General features: G+C 42.8%; 1 protein-coding gene across 1 annotated transcript in view; it reads right to left on the bottom strand.

Moving 5' to 3' along the window:
• The window catches only part of arhgap18 (Rho GTPase activating protein 18), a 39133-nt gene that overhangs the window by 5454 nt on the left and 10182 nt on the right, over window positions 1–23497 (bottom strand). Inside the window, exons 2-15 of the mRNA XM_078173651.1 lie at window positions 17956–18202; window positions 16966–17104; window positions 14739–14821; window positions 14376–14528; window positions 11816–11879; window positions 11313–11431; window positions 7907–7978; window positions 7657–7750; window positions 7293–7384; window positions 6970–7047; window positions 3359–3518; window positions 3141–3223; window positions 2843–3049; window positions 2502–2636 (exon numbers count right to left, since the gene is read on the bottom strand). Coding sequence (XP_078029777.1) covers window positions 2502–2636; window positions 2843–3049; window positions 3141–3223; window positions 3359–3518; window positions 6970–7047; window positions 7293–7384; window positions 7657–7750; window positions 7907–7978; window positions 11313–11431; window positions 11816–11879; window positions 14376–14528; window positions 14739–14821; window positions 16966–17104; window positions 17956–18202 — 1726 coding nt within the window. The remainder of the gene's footprint in view (window positions 1–2501; window positions 2637–2842; window positions 3050–3140; window positions 3224–3358; window positions 3519–6969; window positions 7048–7292; window positions 7385–7656; window positions 7751–7906; window positions 7979–11312; window positions 11432–11815; window positions 11880–14375; window positions 14529–14738; window positions 14822–16965; window positions 17105–17955; window positions 18203–23497) is intronic.

Raw genomic sequence — 23497 nt, 5'->3', positions numbered from 1 at the left:
AGTCAATCACACCGCCATAAACACTTTACAACGCACATGAGACAAGAAGAATGTGGACTTGGATAAATGCCTGTTCTTCTGTTTAATAAACTCCGAACACTGTTTGGTCTCAGAGCACTTGGCTGAGCATGCAGGGTCAAGTGTCGCCACAGCTGCTCCCTCAACACTGGATCATCAAGAAGAACAGGACTTTCTAATATGCTGCTTTACTCTGCTAGCTTAGCTGTCTTTATAGTAGCATGTTTGCTAAAGACAAAACATTTCTCTAGCTTGATAGGCAACTACATGTTCCTATTTTACCTGATGTCAGATAGGCTATTAGCCAGCTAGCACCGGGCAACAATATGAGGACAGAAAGACGTTTGACTCCTTCTTTGGAAAGATGTTGAATTGAACCTTACGACTAAGGCCTAGTTCACATTACACGATTTTCACCGTGGTTTTAATGTTGCAGAGGATCTTGAGAGCCACCTTGGGTCGGAGGTGAGTCGGCAGATAGTCTGCCACGACGAGTCCTCATGTGTGAACAAGCCTATGAGCAAGTCGCCCCCTCGTCTGTGACTGGGACTGGATATCCGGCATGCTAGAAAACTGGAGACACGACTGACAAAGAGCATCAGCCAATGAGAGGCGGGATACGTCCCACGTCAGCACGCAGGAGGACGGAAGAAATGTGAGGAGGACAAGCCGCAGGGTTGCCAGGTCCGCTTATTAGCCGCGACGTTGGGCTTGTTGTTTTGTAAAGTTGCTTACAAATACTGGTAGTCGCGGGTTGTGTTTTTTGGGCTTGTTTGTAAAGTGGAGTTGCTCATTTGGGCTCGCTCTCTAAACGTCGCCTTTCTCTATATAATTCCATTGCTCCTTTTGGGCTTGTTTCCATAGCCCTGGTTGCTTGTTTCTCTCCCAAGATCTGGCAACACTGACAAGCCGGCGAGCACCAACAACAATGATGGCGTCCACAGGATCACGGGGAGCGCGTTGTGTTTGGACCCAGGCCCTGGAGGCAGATCTGATTCAACACTGGGAAGAATATCCATGCCTTTACCATGTGTCGTGTCCAAGTTTGGTGACGTTACCGCGTTATCTGGGGCTCTGTCAGCGAGGGCTCGGTGGAGAAATCTTGTGGTGTGCACACACAGGTCGTAACGACTCCCACTGACAGAAACACACGTTGCCAGGTATGAACACTCAAAGATTACGATAGTCTCTGCGACATAAAATCAGGGTGAAAATCGTGTAATGTGAACTAGGCTTAAGTGTCATTATTCTCCGTCAGTGACATTGGCATGAAACATTTGGAAGAGGCTGGATTCTGGTTACCAAACAACACAACATCAGTGTCCTGACGTTGTCTTCTGGTCACCTAACACCACTTAAAGTCAACCAAATATCACTGAGTTAAGATGATGGTGGCCAGCTGAGTAGGGTGCTGGAAGTATCAGAGCTGGAGTTATTTGTTTGTTTTATTCAGAGGTCATAGTAAACACAGAAAACATAATCAAGGTGAAGGGAACGAGAAAACTGCTTTCATTTCAAGAGACCTAGCGACATCTGTGTTCATCTAACAAAAACGGGTAAAAGTCCTCCTCCCTACTCCTCAGTTTCTCAGCTGAGGAGCTCTCTTAAGGGGTAAGTGCCTCCGCTAAGAACTTTTATCTTTACCAGGATTTAGTCTTAACTTTAAGGGGAAATTCTTAGAAAACATGATAAAAAGAATTTTCTCAGAATTATGTCACTAGAGGCAACTCTTAGGTTTAGGAAGCTCTGATGTCCACATGTTGCACCATAGAAGAGATTTACAACAGGAAAGACATTCCTAAACATCACCACTAGATGTCACTGTTTCTCACAGACGACTGAGAGACAGTGCTCATCAGAGTTCACACTAGAACCACCACAGGGTGATTGGTGGGTATGAAATTGGGACTATTTAGGATTTTATATTGTCTTACTGTTTCTATTTTGCTTTAATTTAGCTATGGAAATAGTTGTTTTTAGTCATGATGTTGTTTCAATTACTGTTTTAAGTTGCTGTTAGTTTATGAGGTTGTATAATGTGATTTATTCTTCAAAGGCCTGAACAGGGATAAGGCCTGCAAATTAGCTCCATAGGAATTTGCTAAATTTGCTATACTTCAGCGCATCTACGGGTAAATTAGTTGCCAGCTTTGCTGATCTGCTTCAGTGATGGTATTTTATTCTTTATTTTATTGTTGTTATTATTATTATTGCCCCATTTTATTTACTTGAACCCCACAGTGTTTTAAATATGGGATAACCATGTGAAGCACTTTGTAACTTTGTTTTGAAAAGTGCTTTTTAAATAAAGTTGACACTGCCATGAAGTGTTCAGTCCGAGTTAAAAAATCAAAAACATACTGTAAATTTTAAAATAGCAGTTTCTCATAAACACATTTCTTCTTTTGATTATTATTATTAACATTGACAAAGATTTCTACGAAAAAAGCACACTGACATAACCACAGGATTAAAACTCGTACCTCGGGGACGGCTTTATCAGACGGTTTGTCGGTGGTAATCTTCTTCAGCAGCTTTCTGACAGCTCGCTCTTTATTTTGTTTCCGTTGACTTTCCATGTTTTGTTGTCTGACTTGTGTCATGATGAACTTGGGGATCTGGAGATAAGACACACACACACACACACACACACACAGAGGTGCACACTTTACCATCCTCCATACTTAATAGGAAAATTAATCTGGATGGTTTTGTGTTGTGTCAGGATGATTTGCTAAATAACTGTTGACATGGAAACAAACAGTTTGTTTATAGTGGTGAACTGAACAACATATGAAGCCAGAGAGCTCGTTTTGATCCTTACTGTCCAGAGAAGATTCTGGTATCTAATGAGCAGCCGGACGATGTTGGCTGTGCTGGTTGCCATGGAGAACTCCTGCTGTTCTGTAACCTTGGAGCGGAAGCCTTTGAACATGAAAATATTGGGTGCCATGACAACGGAGACATTGTTGAGAGTCATTTTATTCTTGGCCTGGTGGTCGATCACACGCTGGAAAAACTCCACCAGTGCCTGAAGGAGCAAACACAAATCAAATGTACAATAGAAACAGTCAAAGGTTTCTCTTTATTGAAGTGAAGCAGATTTCAAACTGAGCATTCACCTTCAAAGTATCCCGATTGGCCTCAGGTAACAAAAGGACCAGCAGGTTCAGAGCCTGCAACTGCTGCTTCTTAGTGGGCAGCTCTTCAAACACACACACACACACACACACACACACACACACACGCATACACACACAGAAATGCTTAATGCAGGTAAACGTGGCCGTGAAGCTCTTGCGATGAAACAGAATATCTCATGAACAGATGCTATACGTACTGTTGACGGCGATAAATGCGTTGAGGTACTCCACAGTCAGCAGAGGATGTGGTAACTCCCTGATGAACAGCTTCAAAAGGCTAGCAGCATCGTGCTGCTTCAACTGTTGCCATGGGAACACCCCGTCATAGAAAGAGGACTCGAGCTCCTGACACAGTGACTGGATTTGGGACGGACACACACAAAGCAAGTTGGTTTAACTACTTTGTCAAACTCAAGGACAGGTCAGCAGCCATGACACCTGGTAACCTGTTGTAGGACAACCTTTACCCTGCTAATGCTACAGCCCCAACACAGGGTTCCTACACATTTTATATTCCCAAACTCAAATTTCTAAACCTCTCGATAGATTTTTCAGACCATCTTTGACATCTGAGTACAAACAGCCAGCCCTCGGAAAACTTCTACCCACAGTGGCCGTTCAGTACACTCCTGCACACTCCTCATTCATAACTCTGCTGCCTGGATCATCACCAGCACCAAATCGTCCGACCACATCGCCCCCATTCTCATCCAGCTACACAAGCTCCGTGTTCAGAACCAAACTGACTGCAAAACCCTTCCTCTCACCTTCAAAACCCCCCACAACCTAACCCCCACCTACCTCTCTGACCCTCTCCAGGAGTGCACCCCCTCCCACTCCCTGCACTCTTCCTCTGCTGCTCTCCTGAACCATCTCAACATCTCTGCCCCCATGCTACTATACTCTTATTATTTTCCCTCAACACAGTGGGTCTCAAACATTTTTGTCATGCCCCTTTCAGAAGCCAAAAAAAGTTCATGCCCCCATTCCACATTTTTTTAATCAATCACTAACAATAACTGGGGAGGCAACTGATATATGCTGGAAATATGCTGAATTTAAAGAGGCAACAGACAGCATCTTTTCCTAAATATATCATGATGAAAATAATGTGGGTTGCACAGGGTAGTGTCCACAGTAAAATCAGACTATCAGTGTTTACATAGGTTACTTAGTGGCTGTGCAATCTTTGCAATAAGCTTCTGCCACCGGGGACGAAATTTCATGGAAAAAATCTGCTTTACGGCAGGAAACGCGTCATGTATTGTGAAACTGGACGGTCAGTCAATCCGGGACTGGAGCTGGTCCTTATGAGGAGTTGGGCATGAGATAGTTGAGTCACGAGCACAATGGCAGACGGACAAAGTTTGGAGACAAGTGAAAAACGGCCTAGCAAAAGAAAAGGAGCTCCTCTGTGTGAGGAGGAAAAGAAGAGCAAAAAGGAGAGTGATAAAAGAAGAGGAAAAACAAGAGTAAACCTCAGTCAGGCGTTCAAGAGATGGAGGGAGCTCCGTGACCAAAGAGGCTTCAAAACCCATGTCCAGCTAGCTTTCTTTCTAATGGATCAGTAAGTAACACGGCTAAATGTTAGCTAGACCAGAGAGGACTGTACTGTACTGGCTGCTAGTTCATTCCTAGCTGGCCAGCATCGCAAATCGCCGCAACCAGGGAGCGGGTAGCGAGAGTTGGTCGGCTGACATCCTGGTTGCCATTCTACGGCAGCCCTCAGACAGTGATACCCCCCTCCCTTCCTTCTGTTCTCTTCTCACGGAGGCAGCTATCCACGGACATCGCCCAGCTAAGTTACGCCCAGCTAAGTGAACACTGGACTTTGTTTCCCATTCAATTTGAGCTCCAACCGGCCGCATGGTTTCCATACGGTAGTGTTTATTCTAGAATGGGGACAGTTTACATGTGCATATTGGTATAATTCCACTGTGTCTACTGTTGTTTGTACTGATACTGTACATATTGGTATCATTTACTGTGAGCTGTTTGTACTGGTACTGTGCATTCTGCTATAATTATTTGCATTACTATTTGTTTTTTCTTCAGATAAATCTGATAATTGTTGCTCGCTCTCTTTACTCATTTATTTAGTAGAGTGTCCACACACCTTCTCATTCTACATATACATAGAGGTATACTGGTGGCTTTACAGCCTACATTTGATTCATTATCTCTGATCCCCACGCTCAGTTTGGTCGTTGCCACAGTGCGACGCAACACCACTGACGCTAGGTGGCGCCAAGCTAAAAGAAACTAATCCTGTCTGTTGCCTCTTTAAATACACTGCCTGGCCAAAAAAAAAGTCGCCACCTGGATTTAACTAAGCAAATAGGTACGAGCCTCCTATTGGATAATTACTGCATGGGCGATTATCTTTCAGCTGGCAACAAGTTATTTAACCCCAACTGGTGCAATGAGTTGCTTCTCATTTCCTAAACAACCATGTCGAAAGACACATCCCGTGGTCGTGGAAAACATGTTAGTCTGTTTGAGAAGGGTCAAATCATTGGCATGCATCAAGCAGAGAAAACATCTAAGGAGATTGCAGAAACTACTAAAATTGGGTTAAGAACTGTCCAACGCATTATTAAAAACTGGAAGGATAGTGGAGACCCATCGTCTTCGAGGAAGAAATGTGGCCGGAAAAAAATCCTCAATGATCGTGATTGGCGATCACTTAAACGTTTGGTGAGATCAAATCGAAGAAAAACAACAGTAGAACTCAGGGCTATGTTTAATAGTGAAAGTAAGAGCATTTCCACACGCACAATGCGAAGGGAACTCAAGGGATTGGGACTGAACAGCTGTGTAGCCTTAAGAAAACCACTAATCAGTGAGGCTAACCGGAAAAAAAGGCTTCAATTTGCTAGGGAGCATAAAGATTGGACTGTGGAGCAATGGAAGAAGGTCATGTGGTCTGATGAGTCCAGATTTACCCTGTTCCAGAGTGATGGGCGCATCAGGGTAAGAAGAGAGGCAGATGAAGTGATGCACCCATCATGCCTAGTGCCTACTGTACAAGCCTGTGGGGGCAGTGTTATGATCTGGGGTTGCTGCAGTTGGTCAGGTCTAGGTTCAGCAACAGTATGTGCTCAAAGAATGAGGTCAGCTGACTACCTGAATATACTGAATGACCAGGTTATTCCATCAATGGATTTTTTCTTCCCTGATGGCACGGGCATATTCCAAGATGACAATGCCAGGATTCATCGGGCTCAAATTGTGAAAGACTGGTTCAGGGAGCATGAGACATCATTTTCACACATGGATTGGCCACCACAGAGTCCAGACCTTAACCCCATTGAGAATCTTTGGGATGTGCTGGAGAAGGCTTTGCGCAGCGGTCAGACTCTACCATCATCAATGCAAGATCTTGGTGAAAAATTAATGCAACACTGGATGGAAATAAATCTTGTGACATTGCAGAAGCTTATCGAAACAATGCCACAGTAAAAGCGTGCCGTAATCAAAGCTAAAGGCGGTCCAACGAAATATTAGAGTGTATGACCTTTTTTTTTTGGTGGTGACTTTTTTTTTGGCCAGGCAGTGTATTTAAATGCAATAAAAGTCAACATGATGGCATCAACAAACTATTGTTTGTTTGTTTGTTTTCGCTTCATGAATTATAATCATTTAACTTTGTTTCACTCCATATTGTTTCCCAATCATCCACGCCCCACCTGCAGTGGCTCTGTGCTGCCTACATATAAAATACTTTTCCACACTGTGTAGAAACCCCACTCACAGTTTTATCATTTCACAGTGTGTCTGTTCAGGTGCCGGTCATGCTGTAACAAACCTTGACTCTGGTGGCCGCTCCAGGGATCCGTAGCAGCCCTTCTGTGTCTAATCCCTCGTCCTCAATATGATTAATAATCTAGGAATCATAAAGAAAGATTTAAAGGTAAAACATGAACTGGAGAAAGTAAAGTCAGCCCCACACACTGTAGATTCTGGGTGCACTGTGTGTAATGTGAATTGTGACATTGATATGAGAAATACAGAAAGATCCAGCGCTAATATATAATATATACTGTTGTAATATTTCTTCTCATTACAGCTGTAATGTTGAACAGTCTGTCTCTCAGATGGACGATGTGACTAACTGGCTCACTCACGCACCCTCTGCAGTATGAATGGCACTTTGGTCCCAGGAGCTCGTCTCTGGTCCTGTTCCAATAGAGTGGCAAGAGGAACACCAAACAGACCACTTTCTGCACACACACACACACACACACACACACACACAAGCACAAATATTTAGTAAACCAGAAATATCTTAATACAGTAAACATGTATGTTTACCTGGAAAAACTTTGTGTGTGTCAGTTTTAGTCCGTGTAAATGCTGCTTGTGTTGTTTTTACTTTTTCTGTCTGTGCACGTCCGAGTGTGACATTTTTGTTTGTGATGAGGAAGCACGTGCACTTTTAGGGTTCTCTCAGCTGAATATGTCTTTCTTTTTAAGTGTGTGTGTGTGTGTCTACCTTTAGTCTTAACTTTGACAGCTTTGTGTGGCTTCAGGTCTATCCCAGCAGTGTCAAACAGAGCCGTCGACTCCACCAGCACCAGTCTTCGAACCTGACACAACATTACAATCAGACAGAAACACAAACAAGACAACGATATCAAATATTTACTGATTTCTGGAACAACTCAGTAACTAATCTCTTACAGGGTCATTTGCGTCATGAAGACATCATAGAATTATAAATCATAAAATAAACAGACAGGTACCTTTTTCATGTCCAGAGGAGACAGATCTCCTATTCTGGTCTGACCTGTTTTATCTCGGAGCAGCTTGAAGTTCTGAGGAGGAAAAACAAAGAGAGCAGGAGACAGAGGGGCTTCAGTGACCGAGGAGAGGATATTAAGAGTAAACACAAAGCCAAATTGGTTCCGGACTTTCATATTGAATGCTGAATATTGGCTGGAACTTTATTAGAAGAGGCTACTGTCCTTTTATGAACTCACAACACAGACTCAATCTGTTACACCAGCTTTAACCACCAGGTGTCACCACAGACCAGCACTCACACTGCTCACGCAACCTGTCACGTCATTCTGCAGCTCAATGCAAGTCTAACTGTACATATACAATATTCTAATGTATGCTGCTGGATTTCACGCTTCATTCTTCACTCTGTATCCTGTTTTTATTTTGTTGACTTGACAACACAATAAAAACATAATGTAAAACGTGCAGTCATAAAGTAGATACTTCTTAAGTTTTAAAACTCCATATTCAGCTATTGTCTGATTGTGTTACATTCAAGGACAACACAGATAAACATTCTGTCACATCTAAAAAGTTTCTTAAAGGGACAGTTCACTCCAAAATCAGAGGAACATATTGGCAACAACATCATGAGAAATATTTAGAAATATAGGTTTAACAAGATAGTCAAAATGCACTGTATTATTACAGCCTACCCTGTAGACTGTGCAGTATATTGTCAAATATATAGGCTTGAAAAGTGGCCAACAAACAACTAAAGAAGATCTTCTGGTGTAACTAACAGGCCTACCCAGTTTATTTGGTCATAGCTCAAACATCTCTGTATGTGGATGTCTGCAGTCTACATGTTTCACAGAAATCTATTTTGTTCAGTCACAAAATAAGCCTACACATGAGATTTATATCCTATTATCTGCAGGGACGGCTGTCTATCAGCGGCTTGCGGTCTCTGCCGACTTTGCGTGATGACAGTGAACTCGTCAGAGTACGTACCACTCAAGTCTGTGAGGGCTCAGTCCGCAAGTCCAGAGGGTGGACATTTGGATTCAGCCATTTTAACTCTGACCTGTAGTGCTGTTATCAGTCTAGATTGTTCTGGTGTGAGCTGCACAGTGTTGGAGATATCAGCTGTACAGATGTCTGCCTTCTCTCCAGTATAATGGAACTAGATGTCACTCAGCTTGTGGAGCTCAGAGCGCCAAAAAATACATTTAAAAACTCAACATCAATGTCTCTTTACAGAAATCATGACCTGGTTACTCAAGATGATCCACAGACCTTGTTGTGAGCAGTTTCATGGAGGAACTATTTTCTTTCTACCGAATTACCCCCACCAACCGTATCAGCGAGCAGGAGGAAGCGTGCATCTGCTACCTGAGCTAGCTAATGTTACAGCTTAGCCAAGGAGGACGCCACTAACGTTTACATCTCACTCTGTCATGAGCACGAGCCTCTGAGTTCAAGTTCTCTCTGCCCCGTGGGTAGGGACACTAATTGACCTATGGCTAAGCCCCGCCCTCAGACACGATGAGCCAATCACAGTGCGTATAGCCATTCCCATACACTGGGACATTCTCTGCCTGGACGTCCATTGAAATGCATTACAGAAAGTCAGTTTGTTCGGTTTCATGAGCTTTTTCTGAGATTTGAAGTTTAAAAATGGTCAAACGGTGTGCATGGGGTACATGCAACTCTGACACAAGGTATCCTGAGAGGCTGGGCGACCAGGTGTATTTTTACACTTTAAACCACATCTCAACCGAGAAAAGTGTCTCCTTTGGATAAAGTTGTGTGGTAACGTTAGACCACAACATCAACTCAACGTGAATAAGATTAACAATGATGTCTACATCTGTTCTAAGGTAAGTCAACATTGTGTTTGAGGCAACATATTGTCACTTTGCTGGAAAGAAATATAAAGTTATCTTTAACATCTCTAGCTAACGTTAGCTAAAGTTAGCCTAACGTTAGCTCCTAGCTGCGTTGTTCATCATGTCACCTTGTTTGCTGGGAGTTCATTAGCCTATTTTGTTCTAGTTTTGTACTTTGGTGATCGTACATCATTGTTAGCTGTTGTCCAAAGGGCTCTAGTTAAGCTAACGTTAACTTCTGGAGCTTAGCTTCATTAACTTATCTGTAATGGCAGAGATAACAAAGGTTGGCAAACGTTATGCTGAATGATTCAGTGTAAATACTGTAGCACCAAACTAACGGAGAGACACTCTTGGTAAAGATGGTAAAAAGGCCGTTATCCTTTTCTCATATTCTGAGCCAAAAACCTTAACTTCAGTGGCACTTTAACTTGTTGTCTTTGATGGTGACGGCAACCAGATGCGGTTCACAAGCGTACACTGTGACCTGTAAATTTTGGCTTGTAATTTAAGCTTTTCATCGACCTTCTCAACAATAAAATGATGAATATATCCCTCCAATGCGTAGTTTAGGCCCTTTTGGTTACTTCTCAATGACATCTGATCGTTATGACCCCAAAAATCATCAAATGCCTCCTGTGAAATGCTGTGTACTGTGACACCTGCCATAGCGCCGCTCACTGAATGTTGATAGTTTGTCCGAGTGAGTGGAGGGGGCGTGGCTTAGCCACAGGTCAATTGATAAGATCATACTGATACCAGTGCCATTATTGATTTTGCTTAGCAGCCTTATAGATTCCTGATTAATTATCTGTGTGGACAAAGAGCATGCTTACGCAGGTTTTCATCCACGCATCTGTTTTATTATCTGAGTCTGAACACAGTGTAGAAACAGAGCAGGAAAAAAGGCACGCGTGTCACTCAGGTGTGCAAAGGCTTCAATGTTCAACTGTTTTCTTGAAAAAAAAAAAAATGTGCTTAGTCTGCCTGCATGATGCTAATGTTAGATATTTACCCCCCAGTTCTCACCTGGAACTGTTTTTTTATTCCCATCCCTAGCAGTGGATTATCTTGAGTAACCAGGTCATGATTTCTGTAAAGAGACATTGGTGTTGAGTTTTTCAAATGTATTTTTTGGCACTTTGAGCACCACAAGCTGAGTGACATCTAGTTCCATTATATTGGAGAGAAGGCAGACATCTGTACAGCTGATATCTCCAACACTGTGCAGCTCACACCAAAACAATCTGAACTGATGAGCAGCACATGAGATTTGGGGGTGAACTGTCACTTTAAATATCTGTTGTCAGATCTCTGTGTCTGCTATCTCTCAGGTAATAATTGACCCAATGATTAATAAGTTATCGACACAAGCGCTGATATAACCCTGCACTAAAGAATGCTAACTCAGGTGCATGCCAGTCTAGTTTAAATCAGTGCACAGTTTATTAACTGGAGCTACAAGGAAGCTGAGGAAGTGAATGTGCACACAGCCTTTGTATTCAGTGTGTGTGTGTGCAGGTATGTGACTTACCGGTAGTTTGTCATCAGGTGAGTTGGTGCTTGTGGTGACCTTTAACTTCTGGTGGTTGTCCCTGTAGGTGAGCGCCTGCTCTGAAAAGGCCACTTCCACGTTCAGTTCTGTCTCTGTTTCTGTTGAGATACACACACAGAAGAAATAAAAGATATGAACACACAAGTGGTGAAATAAAAATGTGTTTATGTAGGTTGAGTACAGTTTCATATACACAGAAAATGAGAATTGAATATGTATTTCTGGAGATAGTGTCACAGTACTGCAGCTATTGGTGAATAAACCAATAAATAATAAACCACCAATTTAACAGTGATGTACAGTATAGAAAAGTTTACACTAAATCAGCAAATGCTGTTGTGGTTTATTGTTATCTGTTGAATTACATGACGTCGTTTAATCTTATTTCCGAGATGTGTTGCTATGTGGGCCTCAGTTTGTCATTCTCCACAGTGACTCATTCTGTACGTGTGTGTGTGTCTGCATGAGTATGTTGCACACACCAGCTGAAGTGACATCTTTTTGTCCGTTCTCACTTCCCCCTTTGAGTTTACTCGGCTCCTCATCCTGTGACACACAGAGACACAAAGTTAACAGCACACAGTGTAATGTTCAACCGGTCACAAATTCACACACAGCTCCCCCTCCCCGTTACATTGTTCATGTTACATATTATCTTGTCTGTTAATTAGTTGACAAACTGTGTGTCTACGTGAAACAGTTTATCCTGCTGACCGCAGTCGTTTGGAGGAGGAGCAGTACTTCTATTTCTACCATAAACAATGCATATGTTTTCCATATACTGAATATGAATTGACGTGATGGAGTGGGATTTTGTGGTGTAAGAAACTGCTTGGTATTTGGTTACTGATTACCACCAGACAGGAGAAGTGACAACAAACACAAATTTAGCAAATACCACTTCCTTTGTGGTGAGATAAAAAAAAGGAAATGTCTTTATCCTGTGGTGGGATGTTAAATTCATGCTATCAAAGAGGAAAGAGATCATGAAGATACACAATATCAGGTGATGCATCATAGTTTCAGCGCTGACTGTGACAGAGCTAAATTAACACTGAAAAGAATATAATAATCAGAGTCACATGAGAAGATCAATACCACTCACATGTCTATCAATTTAATACGAGACTACAACTGACAGCTGGTTAGCTTAGCTTAGCTTAGCTTAGCATATAGATGAAGCTAAGCAGGGGGAAGCCTGGCTCTGCTTAGTTACAGAAATCGTCCGGCCAAGCAGCAGCCTCTAAAAGAAGCTCCAAAAACTGCAGTTCCTCAAATGGCCACTTGAGGCTGGCTCCAAGAGCAACTCGATCCCCATTGACCCCATGATGAGATACCAAACTGCAGCAGAAAGAACAAAGGTGGGGGCCGTCCATTGACAGGTTGCTACCACAGCAAATATTGGTAGGTAACATAACTATGGTGTAACCCCACATTGAAAGAGTATAGTTGCAGCTGTAGCCCTATTTCAGGGAATGAAAATTAATTACAATATTTTTGTTGCCCAGAGAGGTCTTGTTCAACTTTTGTGTACCTTAGAGGATCAAACCCTCTAATGGGTCGTTCACATGCCGCTTCATTTGCACCCTCAAATTCATTGTTTTCAATCCCCAAGTGCCTACTTTTCAGGGCACAACAGCTGCGCCTGAGATTAACTGAGTTCAACTTTTGGAACGAAGCTGCGTGCACAGAATGTCATGACGAGGACCGTCCAATCACAGCTGACAGATATCTTTCCCTTCTTCTGTAAATATCAGTCCATGATGAATATGGAAAGGTGGATCATGTCAGTGCAGGGCTGCCCAGAGCTTTACATCTGTCCCACGGACGATAGGTCACACTTATAAACAGCTCCTGGAAGAAGGCCTGCATCTAATGATTATTTTCATTGTCCACTAATCTGTGGATTATTTCTTCGATTAGTCGACTAATCATTTCATCGAAAAATGTGAATTGAAAAATGTCGGTCTGTCTCTCCCAAACCCCAAAATGATGTCATCTAATGTCCTGTTTCGTATTCACGCCAAAGGGTTTTAGTTCACCGTCATGGGAGAGTGTGTAAAGCTGCCAATATCTGAACATAAGAAGCTGCAGTAAGATTATTTTGGGTACTTTATAGTACTTGTCTATGGAAAAAGACTCAAACCGATTAGTTGACTACTAAAATAGTCACCGATTATTTTAATAGTCGATTAGTCATCGATTAGTCGACTAATCGTTGCAGCCCTACCTGGAAGAAGATCAGCTCTGCACTCAGGATTGCAGGTTAACAGGCTATACGCGGTTAAAGACGCGGCGTGTGTACGGCCTCTAAAAGTCAGATATGCAGTTTTTTCTGCTGACTTCATTTTGTTTGAATGGTTTTAACCCTCTTTTGCGAGCAAATATTCACATTAGCCTTTGTGTTATCACAGTGCGGAACTTTGTTTGTGCGGAGCGTCTTCCGTGATGAACACAGTAAGTCAGAATCAGTGCAGGGCTCGTTGCTGGAGAGTTTAATAACCCACTTCCATTCCTCACTGGTTGGTCTGGGATGGCACTTAATGTTGGGGACACTCCGTATGAATGCAGAGACAGAGTGGAAGTGGACAGAGAGAGGATATAGGGAGTGGTTTGGGAGAGGCCCTCTGGGTCCAGTGTGTAACCCCTGTGAAACCACAACTTGTAGTTTATACACTTCACATTTTTCATACAGATTGAACAAACGCGGTTTAACACAGCCAGGCTAGCTGCTTCCCCCGGTTTCCTGTCTTTATCCTATGCTAAGCTAACAGGCTGCTAGCGCTAGGTTCATATTTAGCACAAGCAGTATCAATCTTCTCAGCGAGAAAGCGATTAAGCATATTTTCCAAAATGTAGAACTATTTCTTTGATGAAGTCTTTACTTTGGAGCCGCTCAGATTAAAATGTTTGATGAATGAATTTTAGTCGGCGTCACAGTCACAGCTGAACACCTGTAAATGTAGTTTATCCTCTCAGATTCACTTTTAGTGTTGATACTGTGTAATTAGTTTGTGTTTGTTTGTGTGTGCATGTCTGAACCTTTTCAGGGGGTCTGAATATATCCCGAACATCAGGAACGTGTTGCCTGTTGCGTCGCCGCAGCAACGTCTGCTGTAGTGATGCCACACGTCTTTCTACCGCTGCCGCCTGAGATCTGGTCAGCGTGGACAGGAACACAGCGCTGTCTTCTTCCTGTCAATCAATCAATCAATCAGGCATTAGTCAGTGACTATCATATCTCTGCAGTATAGTATTCAACCTATCTGTCTAATGCCTCCTTCAATCAGTCTCCAAACATGGCACGAGTAAACAGTAGAAGTTTATGCTCACTGTGAGATGTGGACTGCAAATATGAAGCTGATAAACTGTGACTAACTATTTAGATAAGAGTTAGATTGACACCTGATCCTGGTCAGCTGCTAGTGAATCATCAAACAGCCGTGCTAGTCCCGCCTCTGTGAGCCACGCCTCCTCCTGCTCGCCCTCTGAAAGAGAAAATAAGAGGTAGATTTAATATCTATTGATTTATTCCTGACATGGTACATCACTGTCACACCTCTGTGACTCAAAGTACAGAAGAGGAGGATATCAGTTTGAAAAATGAGGACAGAAGTCTCCATTTATCGTCATGAGGCGCTCCTACAGGTGCAGGAAAGGGAAAGGTGTGACCACAGACAGAGCTGGAAACACACATACATCAGGAAGTGTGTGTTTGCTTCAGAGAACAATAGTTTTCATAAACAGGCTAAATAAGACTCATAAATACACACACGAGTTGCATATCTCGTGTGCAGGGCAGCACAGAGCTGGTCTGCACAAGTCTGAGCCGGCAGAGTGATTCTGATAAAGAGCGAGTATTTACATTTCATAACTGTCTCTCCAGATCAGGGTCACGACCTGTCTGAGACTGAGAGCTACTGAAGCTGATTTGCTTGGTTTACTTTTAAGTAATTAAAAGTTTTAATTAAATGTTTTAAGCAGCTCGACGTACTCTGGACATAAATGCAAATAACTTTGGTCTTATCCAGAGAACCATCTGGCAAAGCTTTGAAGCTGAACTTGCCGTTGAAAGACGCCTTTCTTTCTCCATTTCAGCTCACAGAGGTTTGTTTCTGCTTTCCATCCATAACGTTACTGCTGCATTGCTTCCCGATTTCCCAAAGGGATGTGCCGAGGGTCATAATTACAGAAGGTACAAGTGTTAATCATGCATCAAGACATTGTGAAATGGTGCGGTCCTGTAGTGTAAGCATGTGAGGCGGACTGCTGTCTGATTAACTAAGTTCTTATGTCTCACCAAACATCAGGGGCTCCTAAAATAAAGGTCAGAGTACAGAGAAAACAAGACAATGAAGGGAAGCAGCAGGTATGACATGCAGAGCTGAAGGTCAGAAGTGAGGCAGAGTCATTTTTAGCAAACAAAACCTGCTGTTTCGGGCTCAGTTTTAAAGCTTCAGTGAAGACACAGATATCACATTAAACTAAAGGACCTCAGGCATCCATTGGCACCAACCATGTTATGCTATCGTGTTGGAAAGGGGCCCAAATAAGGGGGTGATCACACAGAAATGAGACGCTAGAGACGCGGACGCTTCAAAGACGCTTGAAACGCTGGAAGCGCTTATTCAATGTGCACTAGCTACTGGTGTCTGACGCTCAAAAAAGTTGAAAATATTTTAACTTTTCAGCATCTATGTGCGTCTAGAAACGCACATCTAAAAAGACGCCGGAAAAACGCCATTTGAAAAGGCGCTTGAACGCCGGTCAGACGCGCCGTATCATAGGAAAACAATTGTTTTACTGGCGTCGCGTTTCTAGCGTTTCATCTCTGTGTGATAAAGTGACACTACATTTTGGCGAGGGGAAAAAGGAATGTTGCCTTTTTTAAAAGTGGTGTTTTCAAATATTTCTGCACACTGAGGTCCCTGAACAGTCTTTGAATCACATAAATTGGGTATAAGTGGAAAACTAAGAGTTGACAGCCCTATACTCTACACTAATTCAGTTCTGTGCACAATTTGACCAATATTTGACCTCCTGAGACCCCAACCTTTGTTTGGTATGCATTTTTAATTTCTCAAAGCTATTTGGGATCAGTAGAACCTGATAAGTGTAGAAAACTAAACACACGACGATAAAAAGTCCTCAAACGAGATGATAATAAAGTCCCAATGCCTTTGAACGAGTCAAAGACATTGGTCAAATGTGTTGCCATATCAAACTACAAACATTATTAATCATAAATAAAAATAAACCATAAAATGTGATCAGGTTTTGTCCACTTTTGTGTCAGGATCGGCTACAGACTGACTTGGCAGAGATGGTGGCCATCTTGTTTTACATTAATTAGTGTATTGTTCTCTTACTACCACTAGATGGCACAAAAAGTGTCCACGAAGGAGGACAACAGGTCTGAGTTAAGTAGAATGAAGTATAAGGTCCAGTAAAACCAAAGTGTGATGTGTTCACATGAGGCCTGCCACTACATCATCTCTTCTATATGTAGAACACTTTAAATCAAGAATAAAAACACACATGATGAAATGACTGTGTGTGTTCACTAGGAGATGAAAGGAAAGGGGAGATTTATATCTCTTTCAGGACGATCCATGGACACAGTGTATCCTACCCTCAGGAATTTTCGGCTGCTCCTCCTCTTGCACTTCCCCTTCTCCTCCACCCTCTCCCCTCCCTGCTCCTTCTCCTGAGCGAGTGATATTCTCCACCTCCTTCCAATAGTCGTCCATCTCCAGCTCGTCCAGAGAGTCCTACAAAACATGTAAAGGCACATATACACAGATAAAGATTTATTTCGTTTCAAGTTCCCATTCATGTTTCATATCTTGTTTCTGCACCTACATGTCAGATATGATGCACAGGAAAAAACAAATGGCAGCACAGTATTTACAGGCTGACTGAACAAGTCTGAAAAGGGGCCATAAAACACCTGGGATTTAAACACACATCAGAGCACATCTCTCCAGTTCCCTCAGCTTTCCCTAAAAAGGCATTTCATTTGGGTTTATTTGTTGGGTGATTACAGAGTCTCCGTGCTGTTGTTGAGGCTACGCTCATTCTCACAGAAATCACCAGTGAGACTGAAAACACAGCCTCCTGTAACACTGTAAATTACTTTAAACGTATGAGGGACAACAGTTGTACGCCTGCCAACAGAACCCCCTGTAAAATTTTAACAGTTACGATTTAGACATTTATAGCAGACATTCTTACCCTGAGCTGGTGCGACAGCAGAAAAGGTTGCTGCCTGTGAATCCCAACACCACTGGCAGTGTGAAGTCAAACACAAATACTGGGCTGACAACGAACATACAGGCACTGATATTTATGGAAGGCAAACAATACAGAGTCGTAAAATAGTTTAATAATGGAACCATATTATTTTTTAAAGGTTTAATGATGTATTTTGTAGAATTGTCTGAGGGGTGACAACTTTATTTCGACCACCATGAGACGGCGTATCATCTCTAGTCAACAACTCTCTGTGCTTCTGATCTGTAACGATGACAGGAAGTGACCGCCATGAGACGGCGTATCATCTCTAAAAATCAACTCGTAAGTGAGCTACCATGACAAATCTATCTAATCATTCACAGCCCACCTGAGAGTTGCAGCGCTGACATGGTGGCCGCTGTCTGGACCTGGAGTTTGGACTGTGTTTGGGGCTGCAGCCTGTCTTTGGGCTGGAGGGGACCTGAGACCTGGGGCAAGCAGACACGCTTGGGTTGAGTAGTGACGGTGGGTCAGTGCTGGTGGTTTTTGTACCGCTGGTGGTAGCGGAGGGCCCAGGCCTGTCTCCATGATGTGCGCTCTGGTTCTGTTGCACAGTGTAGTGACCTGTCCTGCGGCTACGAGAGAGACAGACAGGTGAAGACAGGTTACAAAGATATAGAATCAGCTGGCACAACCTTTTCTAACACATGTCAAATCCTGGCCAACAAGCCCCAACAAGACTTTCTATCATGATTTAGAAGAGTATGTTCCCAGACGATTCACATACAGCTGTAATGTTATGACACGTTTCACGCCAGCACCTGTCATAAAAATATCCCTGGATTATAAATGTTAGATTGTCTGAGAACCAGTTGTGTTTTGCTCTGTGAAGGGTGTGCAGCCATGTTTTCCTCTGCTCTGATTCAGACTCATCTCACACTCACATGATGAGATGTACAGCTTTAAACACAAGACGGTCAGTGAGTCAGACGCACAGACGAGCCAGCAGTGTGTTGAATTCCCAGGCAGTCAGCTAATGAGCACGACACCAGCAGGGACTAAGAATAGCAGCTCTCACACAGCCAACTCTTCTCAGGATACAGTTTGCTAGTGAGGTTTAGCCTAGCCTAGCTAAGACAGTGTGGACCATCAGTGCTCTTCATGTCAGGATGACCTCACACAGGTTGTGTAACTGTAATCACTGATATTGTTTATGGTCATATTTACTACATGCGAAGCAGGACAGAGTTTAATGATGTCATGTTGTAGGCCTCTGTAGTAAATATGTGTGACATCAGATACTCAGTTTCTGCACCCCTACGTTCACCTGTTGGGCGTACCCCACCTATCAAGGGCCGTCTCTCACCTCACCTTTCTCCTTCTTTCCGGTTGTGCTCCGTGGGAGAGGTGAGCCACATTGCTCTCGTAGCAATTTCAGTGTTCATTTTATGAACTGTGTCACTTAATACGTGTAGGGGCTCGAGTTCTATGGTTGTGTTTGTTTTTGCTGCTTGCTGTCAGGTATGTTTTCTGTGTTTAATCGTGCTTAACTGAATGTAACATGGCCGCCACCTTTTGCTGTTGTGCTCCGTGGGAGAGGGGGCTCGAATTTGTGTGGTTGTGTTTGACGGAGGATTTTGTTTTTGCCGCTTGCTGTCAGGAATAAACAGAGATTGCCACTGTCCACACAGAGGTTATAAATCAATCAATCAATCAATCAATCAATCAATCAATCAACTTTATTTGTAGAGCGCCTTTCCTGCACGGACACGCAACACAAAGTGCTTTACAGAATTAAAAGCAATTAACACAATTAAAGAAAGAAAAACAATTACAAAGAAAGAAAGCCCCTCCCTCCCACCCTTCATACTAGACACACACACATACATAAAGAATAAATAAAATAAAATAAATACAGTACCAAAAATAAAATACATAAGATTATAAATAAAATAGAATAGATACAGTACCAGTGATAAATAAAAACAAAAAAATTAAGATTAATATCATCTTAAAAAGCAAGATAAAAGCAGCAACATAAAATGGGATAGAACCAGATAAGAACATAAGAAGAGTTTAAAATATTAGTTAAAAGCCTGATTAAAAAGGTGTGTCTTTAATCTTCTTTTAAAAATATCAACAGTCTCTGCGGTAAATGTTTTCTGATGCTTTTAAAGTCCAAAATTTTAAATCATATGATCACACCAAATCCTTATTTGTAATTTACACCTCCAGCTCTGATACATGTGAATGCTTTGTACCTTTAATTTACAAGAAAATTGAAAGTACAGATGGCGCTGCTTTAATGCCCCAGAGCTGTGTCTAATGTGTGACACATCGAACACTGATTATCAGCTGGAGTCCACCATTTTAGTTCATTTGTAGTAACTCTTGTGCTTATCTTAGTCCTATTGTTTCTCTATTTGGCACTGGTTTTGCTATTGCTCCTTGAAAACACTTCGTATCTTGTATATTTGTGTATTTTACCGGATGTTTAATACTCTATTGTTTCTAAAACTGGGCCCAGTGAGTGACCCTGACCCAGGGAACTTAGTGCTTGTTCTGGTTGTTACTCAATGTAGACATTAAATTGTAGTTAAGGTGCTCAGTGTTACTGCAATACGAAGCTTTCTCTAGGAATTGAAATATCATGGCTTCAATATTTGTTGCATGTGAGGCCTTAACAACAACACAAACACATGACCACAGTGCTCCCACACAGGGCGACGCCACTGCACCATGACATCCAAAGCAGTGACAACAAAGACACTGGTTAACATGCATTACCAGAGGGCATTTGGCAGCATTATACACAACATGAAAAACAATAGAAGCGCCACTTAAATATATGAACAGAATCTGTGTGTTCTCTTTTTTTTTGGCTCTGCTGTCCGACTGAATGTCCCCTTTGTTGTGACAGGAAGTTACATCTGACACAGCACATTGACCCCTCTCCCTCTGTTTCTCTTCCACTTGAAGCTACTGAGTTATTCTGGAGAGAGCAGTGACTGATCTGTGGCTGTTGTGTCCCATCACAACCAGTTGCTCTCAACAATGGTGTCATTCATCATCACCTATCCAAACACTGCTGTGTATCTGTCAGCTGGCTGTTAAAGGTTGAGCCCTATCACAGTAACAACTGACACTGGATGTGTTATTATGAGGACAAAGCATGTTTCAAGTCTTTAAGATTCAATTTGATTATATCATACTCACATAGTGGCAAACATCCAGTACTGCACAGAAATATTAAGTCTACATGACTTGCAGTAAATAAGATACAAAATGAAAACTCTTAACATACTCTTAAAGGGCCTCTATGCAAAAGTTTCCTAGACATGGTTCTCAACATGGACCTGGCTGAGCTGACAGTGTTAACCAGAGGGAAACAAAGGGTGCTCCGACATGTTCTTCCTGTGTCAGCGTGGGTTTCCTCCAGGTGCTCTGACATGTTCTCCCTGTGTCAGCATGGGTTTCCTCCAGGTGCTCTGACATGTTCTCCCTGTGTCAGCGTGGGTTTCCTCCAGGTGCTCCGACATGTTCTCCCTGTGTCAGCGTGGGTTTCCTCCAGGTGCTCCGACATGTTCTCCCTGTGTCAGCGTGGGTTTCCTCCAGGTGCTCTGACATGTTCTCCCTGTGTCAGCGTGGGTTTCCTCCAGGTGCTCCGACATGTTCTCCCTGTGTCAGCGTGGGTTTCCTTCAGGTGCTCCGACATGTTCTCCCTGTGCCAGCGTGGGTTTCCTCCAGGTGCTCCGACAAATTCTCCCTGTGTCAGCGTGGGTTTCCTCCAGGTGCTCCGACATGTTCTCCCTGTGTCAGCGTGGGTTTCCTCCAGGTGCTCTGACATGTTCTCCCTGTGTCAGCGTGGGTTTCCTCCAGGTGCTCCGACATGTTCTCCCTGTGTCAGCGTGGGTTTCCTTCAGGTGCTCCGACATGTTCTCCCTGTGCCAGCGTGGGTTTCCTCCAGGTGCTCTGACAAGTTCTCCCTGTGTCAGCGTGGGTTTCCTCCAGGTGCTCCAGCTTCCTCCCACAGTCCAAAGACATGCAGGTTAATTGGTGACTCTAAATTGTCTGTAGGTGTGAATGTGAGTGTGAATGGTTGTCTGTCTCTATGTGTCAGCCCTGTGATAGTCTGGTGACCTGTCCAGGGTGAACCATGCCTCTCTCCCAGTGTCAGCTGGGATAGGCTCCACCCCCTCGCGACCTTGTACCGGATAAGTGTTCACAGAAAATGAATGAATGCTGAATTAATGTTCTAAGTGTCCCATACAAAGTACAATGTCCGACACCATTTGTCCATTTAACTTTGAGGACAGCACTGTCACACATTTGGCGCTGCAGTCTGTTTTTAAAAACACCATATGTAGCGACATAATGTGGACGGATGTTCAAAGGAAAAACATATAACAAAATGGCTTAATGGTAATCACTCAAGTAAAGGTCAACATTTCAGAGGATGGGGCAGCAGCAGCCTCTAGCTCAGTGAGTAGTGTGTCCACAGCATGCAGGCTGAGTCCTGTGCAGCAGCATTCGATTCCAACTTGCTGCCCTTTGCTGCGTGCCATCACCATCTCTCTTTCAATTTCCTGTCACCCTTTAGCTGCACTGCAGTAAAGGCAATAAAAAGCTCAAATAATTTAAATAATCTATACATAATAAAACATTTCAGAGGATGCAGGTGCTTTAACGCTGAACCGGAGAGGGTGCCTTACTTGTGGGAGATGGATAAAATACGTAGATAAGATGTGTCAGTTAGCCCAGTCACTAGAAAATGGGTTCAACTGGGTTAAAAAACAATGTTTCAAATATTAACCGACCTAATTTGATAAATCTTTATTAACAGACTAATGGGACATGAAAGTAACAATCCTGAGATGAAAGGAAATAAATGACCCCGTGAGGCTAACCGCGCTGAACAGCATCGAGCTGATGTTCTGTATTAATTAATTTGGCATTATCAGCAGAGCATTATACCGCGGGGTCACGCTGAGCCAAGGCCACATACCACAGCAGACTTCCTGCCACACACACTGTGTACGTACTAATAAAGCCATAAAATACACCAGTAAATATAGACACCTACACTTTGATCTGGTTTTAACAAAGAACATCAGGTATTTTAAATACGGCTGACCTCCTCCACTCCTTCCTTCCGCTGATCTCTTTCCTGTCAAACTCCCCTCTCCTTCTCCTCCTCCTCCTCATCTACTTCCTCTCCTCCTACACCTCGCCTTGGGCTTGTGCCTTTTCCTTTCTTGGTATTTTGTATTTCACCCGTTTTCCTCTCTGTTTTCGTATATATCTCCCCTCCTCCCTGCAGGATCTTGTTTAAGCACTGTGTAAGAACAAAATGTAGAGGCCTGCAGTCTGACTCCTCTTTGTTTTGAAAGACAGCAAACTAACCAGGTCATTCCTCTGACGCATGTTCATTGTCTTATTAAAGCCTCACCAATTGACAGAATAATTTCATAAGTGAGGAATGACAAAAATGTCCTTGTTTTGTGATAAACTCGAGAGGATTTGTTTAACTTGGAAGCCTCAGAGCTGGCAGACGCACACATGAACTCCCAGGATGAGTTAATCATTGACCTTCATCCAGAGCTGCAGTATAAAGAACCGTTTGACTGAACCATAAATCAAAGATCAACAAACACACACACACACACACACACAAACATATCAACACACACTAAGCATGATACGTTGTTATCTGTGCTTTCACACTGATCTCACATTTTTACTAGTTTTATTCATGCTGTGTCTCTTGGGATTTTAACATCCGTCCACCACTTTGGTCCGGACTTAAATACATAAACACTTCCTGTATTAGATGAACTGCCACTGCCAAATCTTCCTGACTCTGGGGATCCCCTGACCTTTCCTCTAGCATCATCACCAGATCAACATTTTAATTTTAAATTTTTCTTTTA

This window comes from Epinephelus lanceolatus, chromosome 13, assembly GCF_041903045.1.
Source record: "Epinephelus lanceolatus isolate andai-2023 chromosome 13, ASM4190304v1, whole genome shotgun sequence".
Classification (NCBI taxonomy): domain Eukaryota; kingdom Metazoa; phylum Chordata; class Actinopteri; order Perciformes; family Serranidae; genus Epinephelus; species Epinephelus lanceolatus.
Note: the sequence above shows the minus strand (reverse complement) of the source record. Positions and strands in the feature narration are given on the sequence as shown.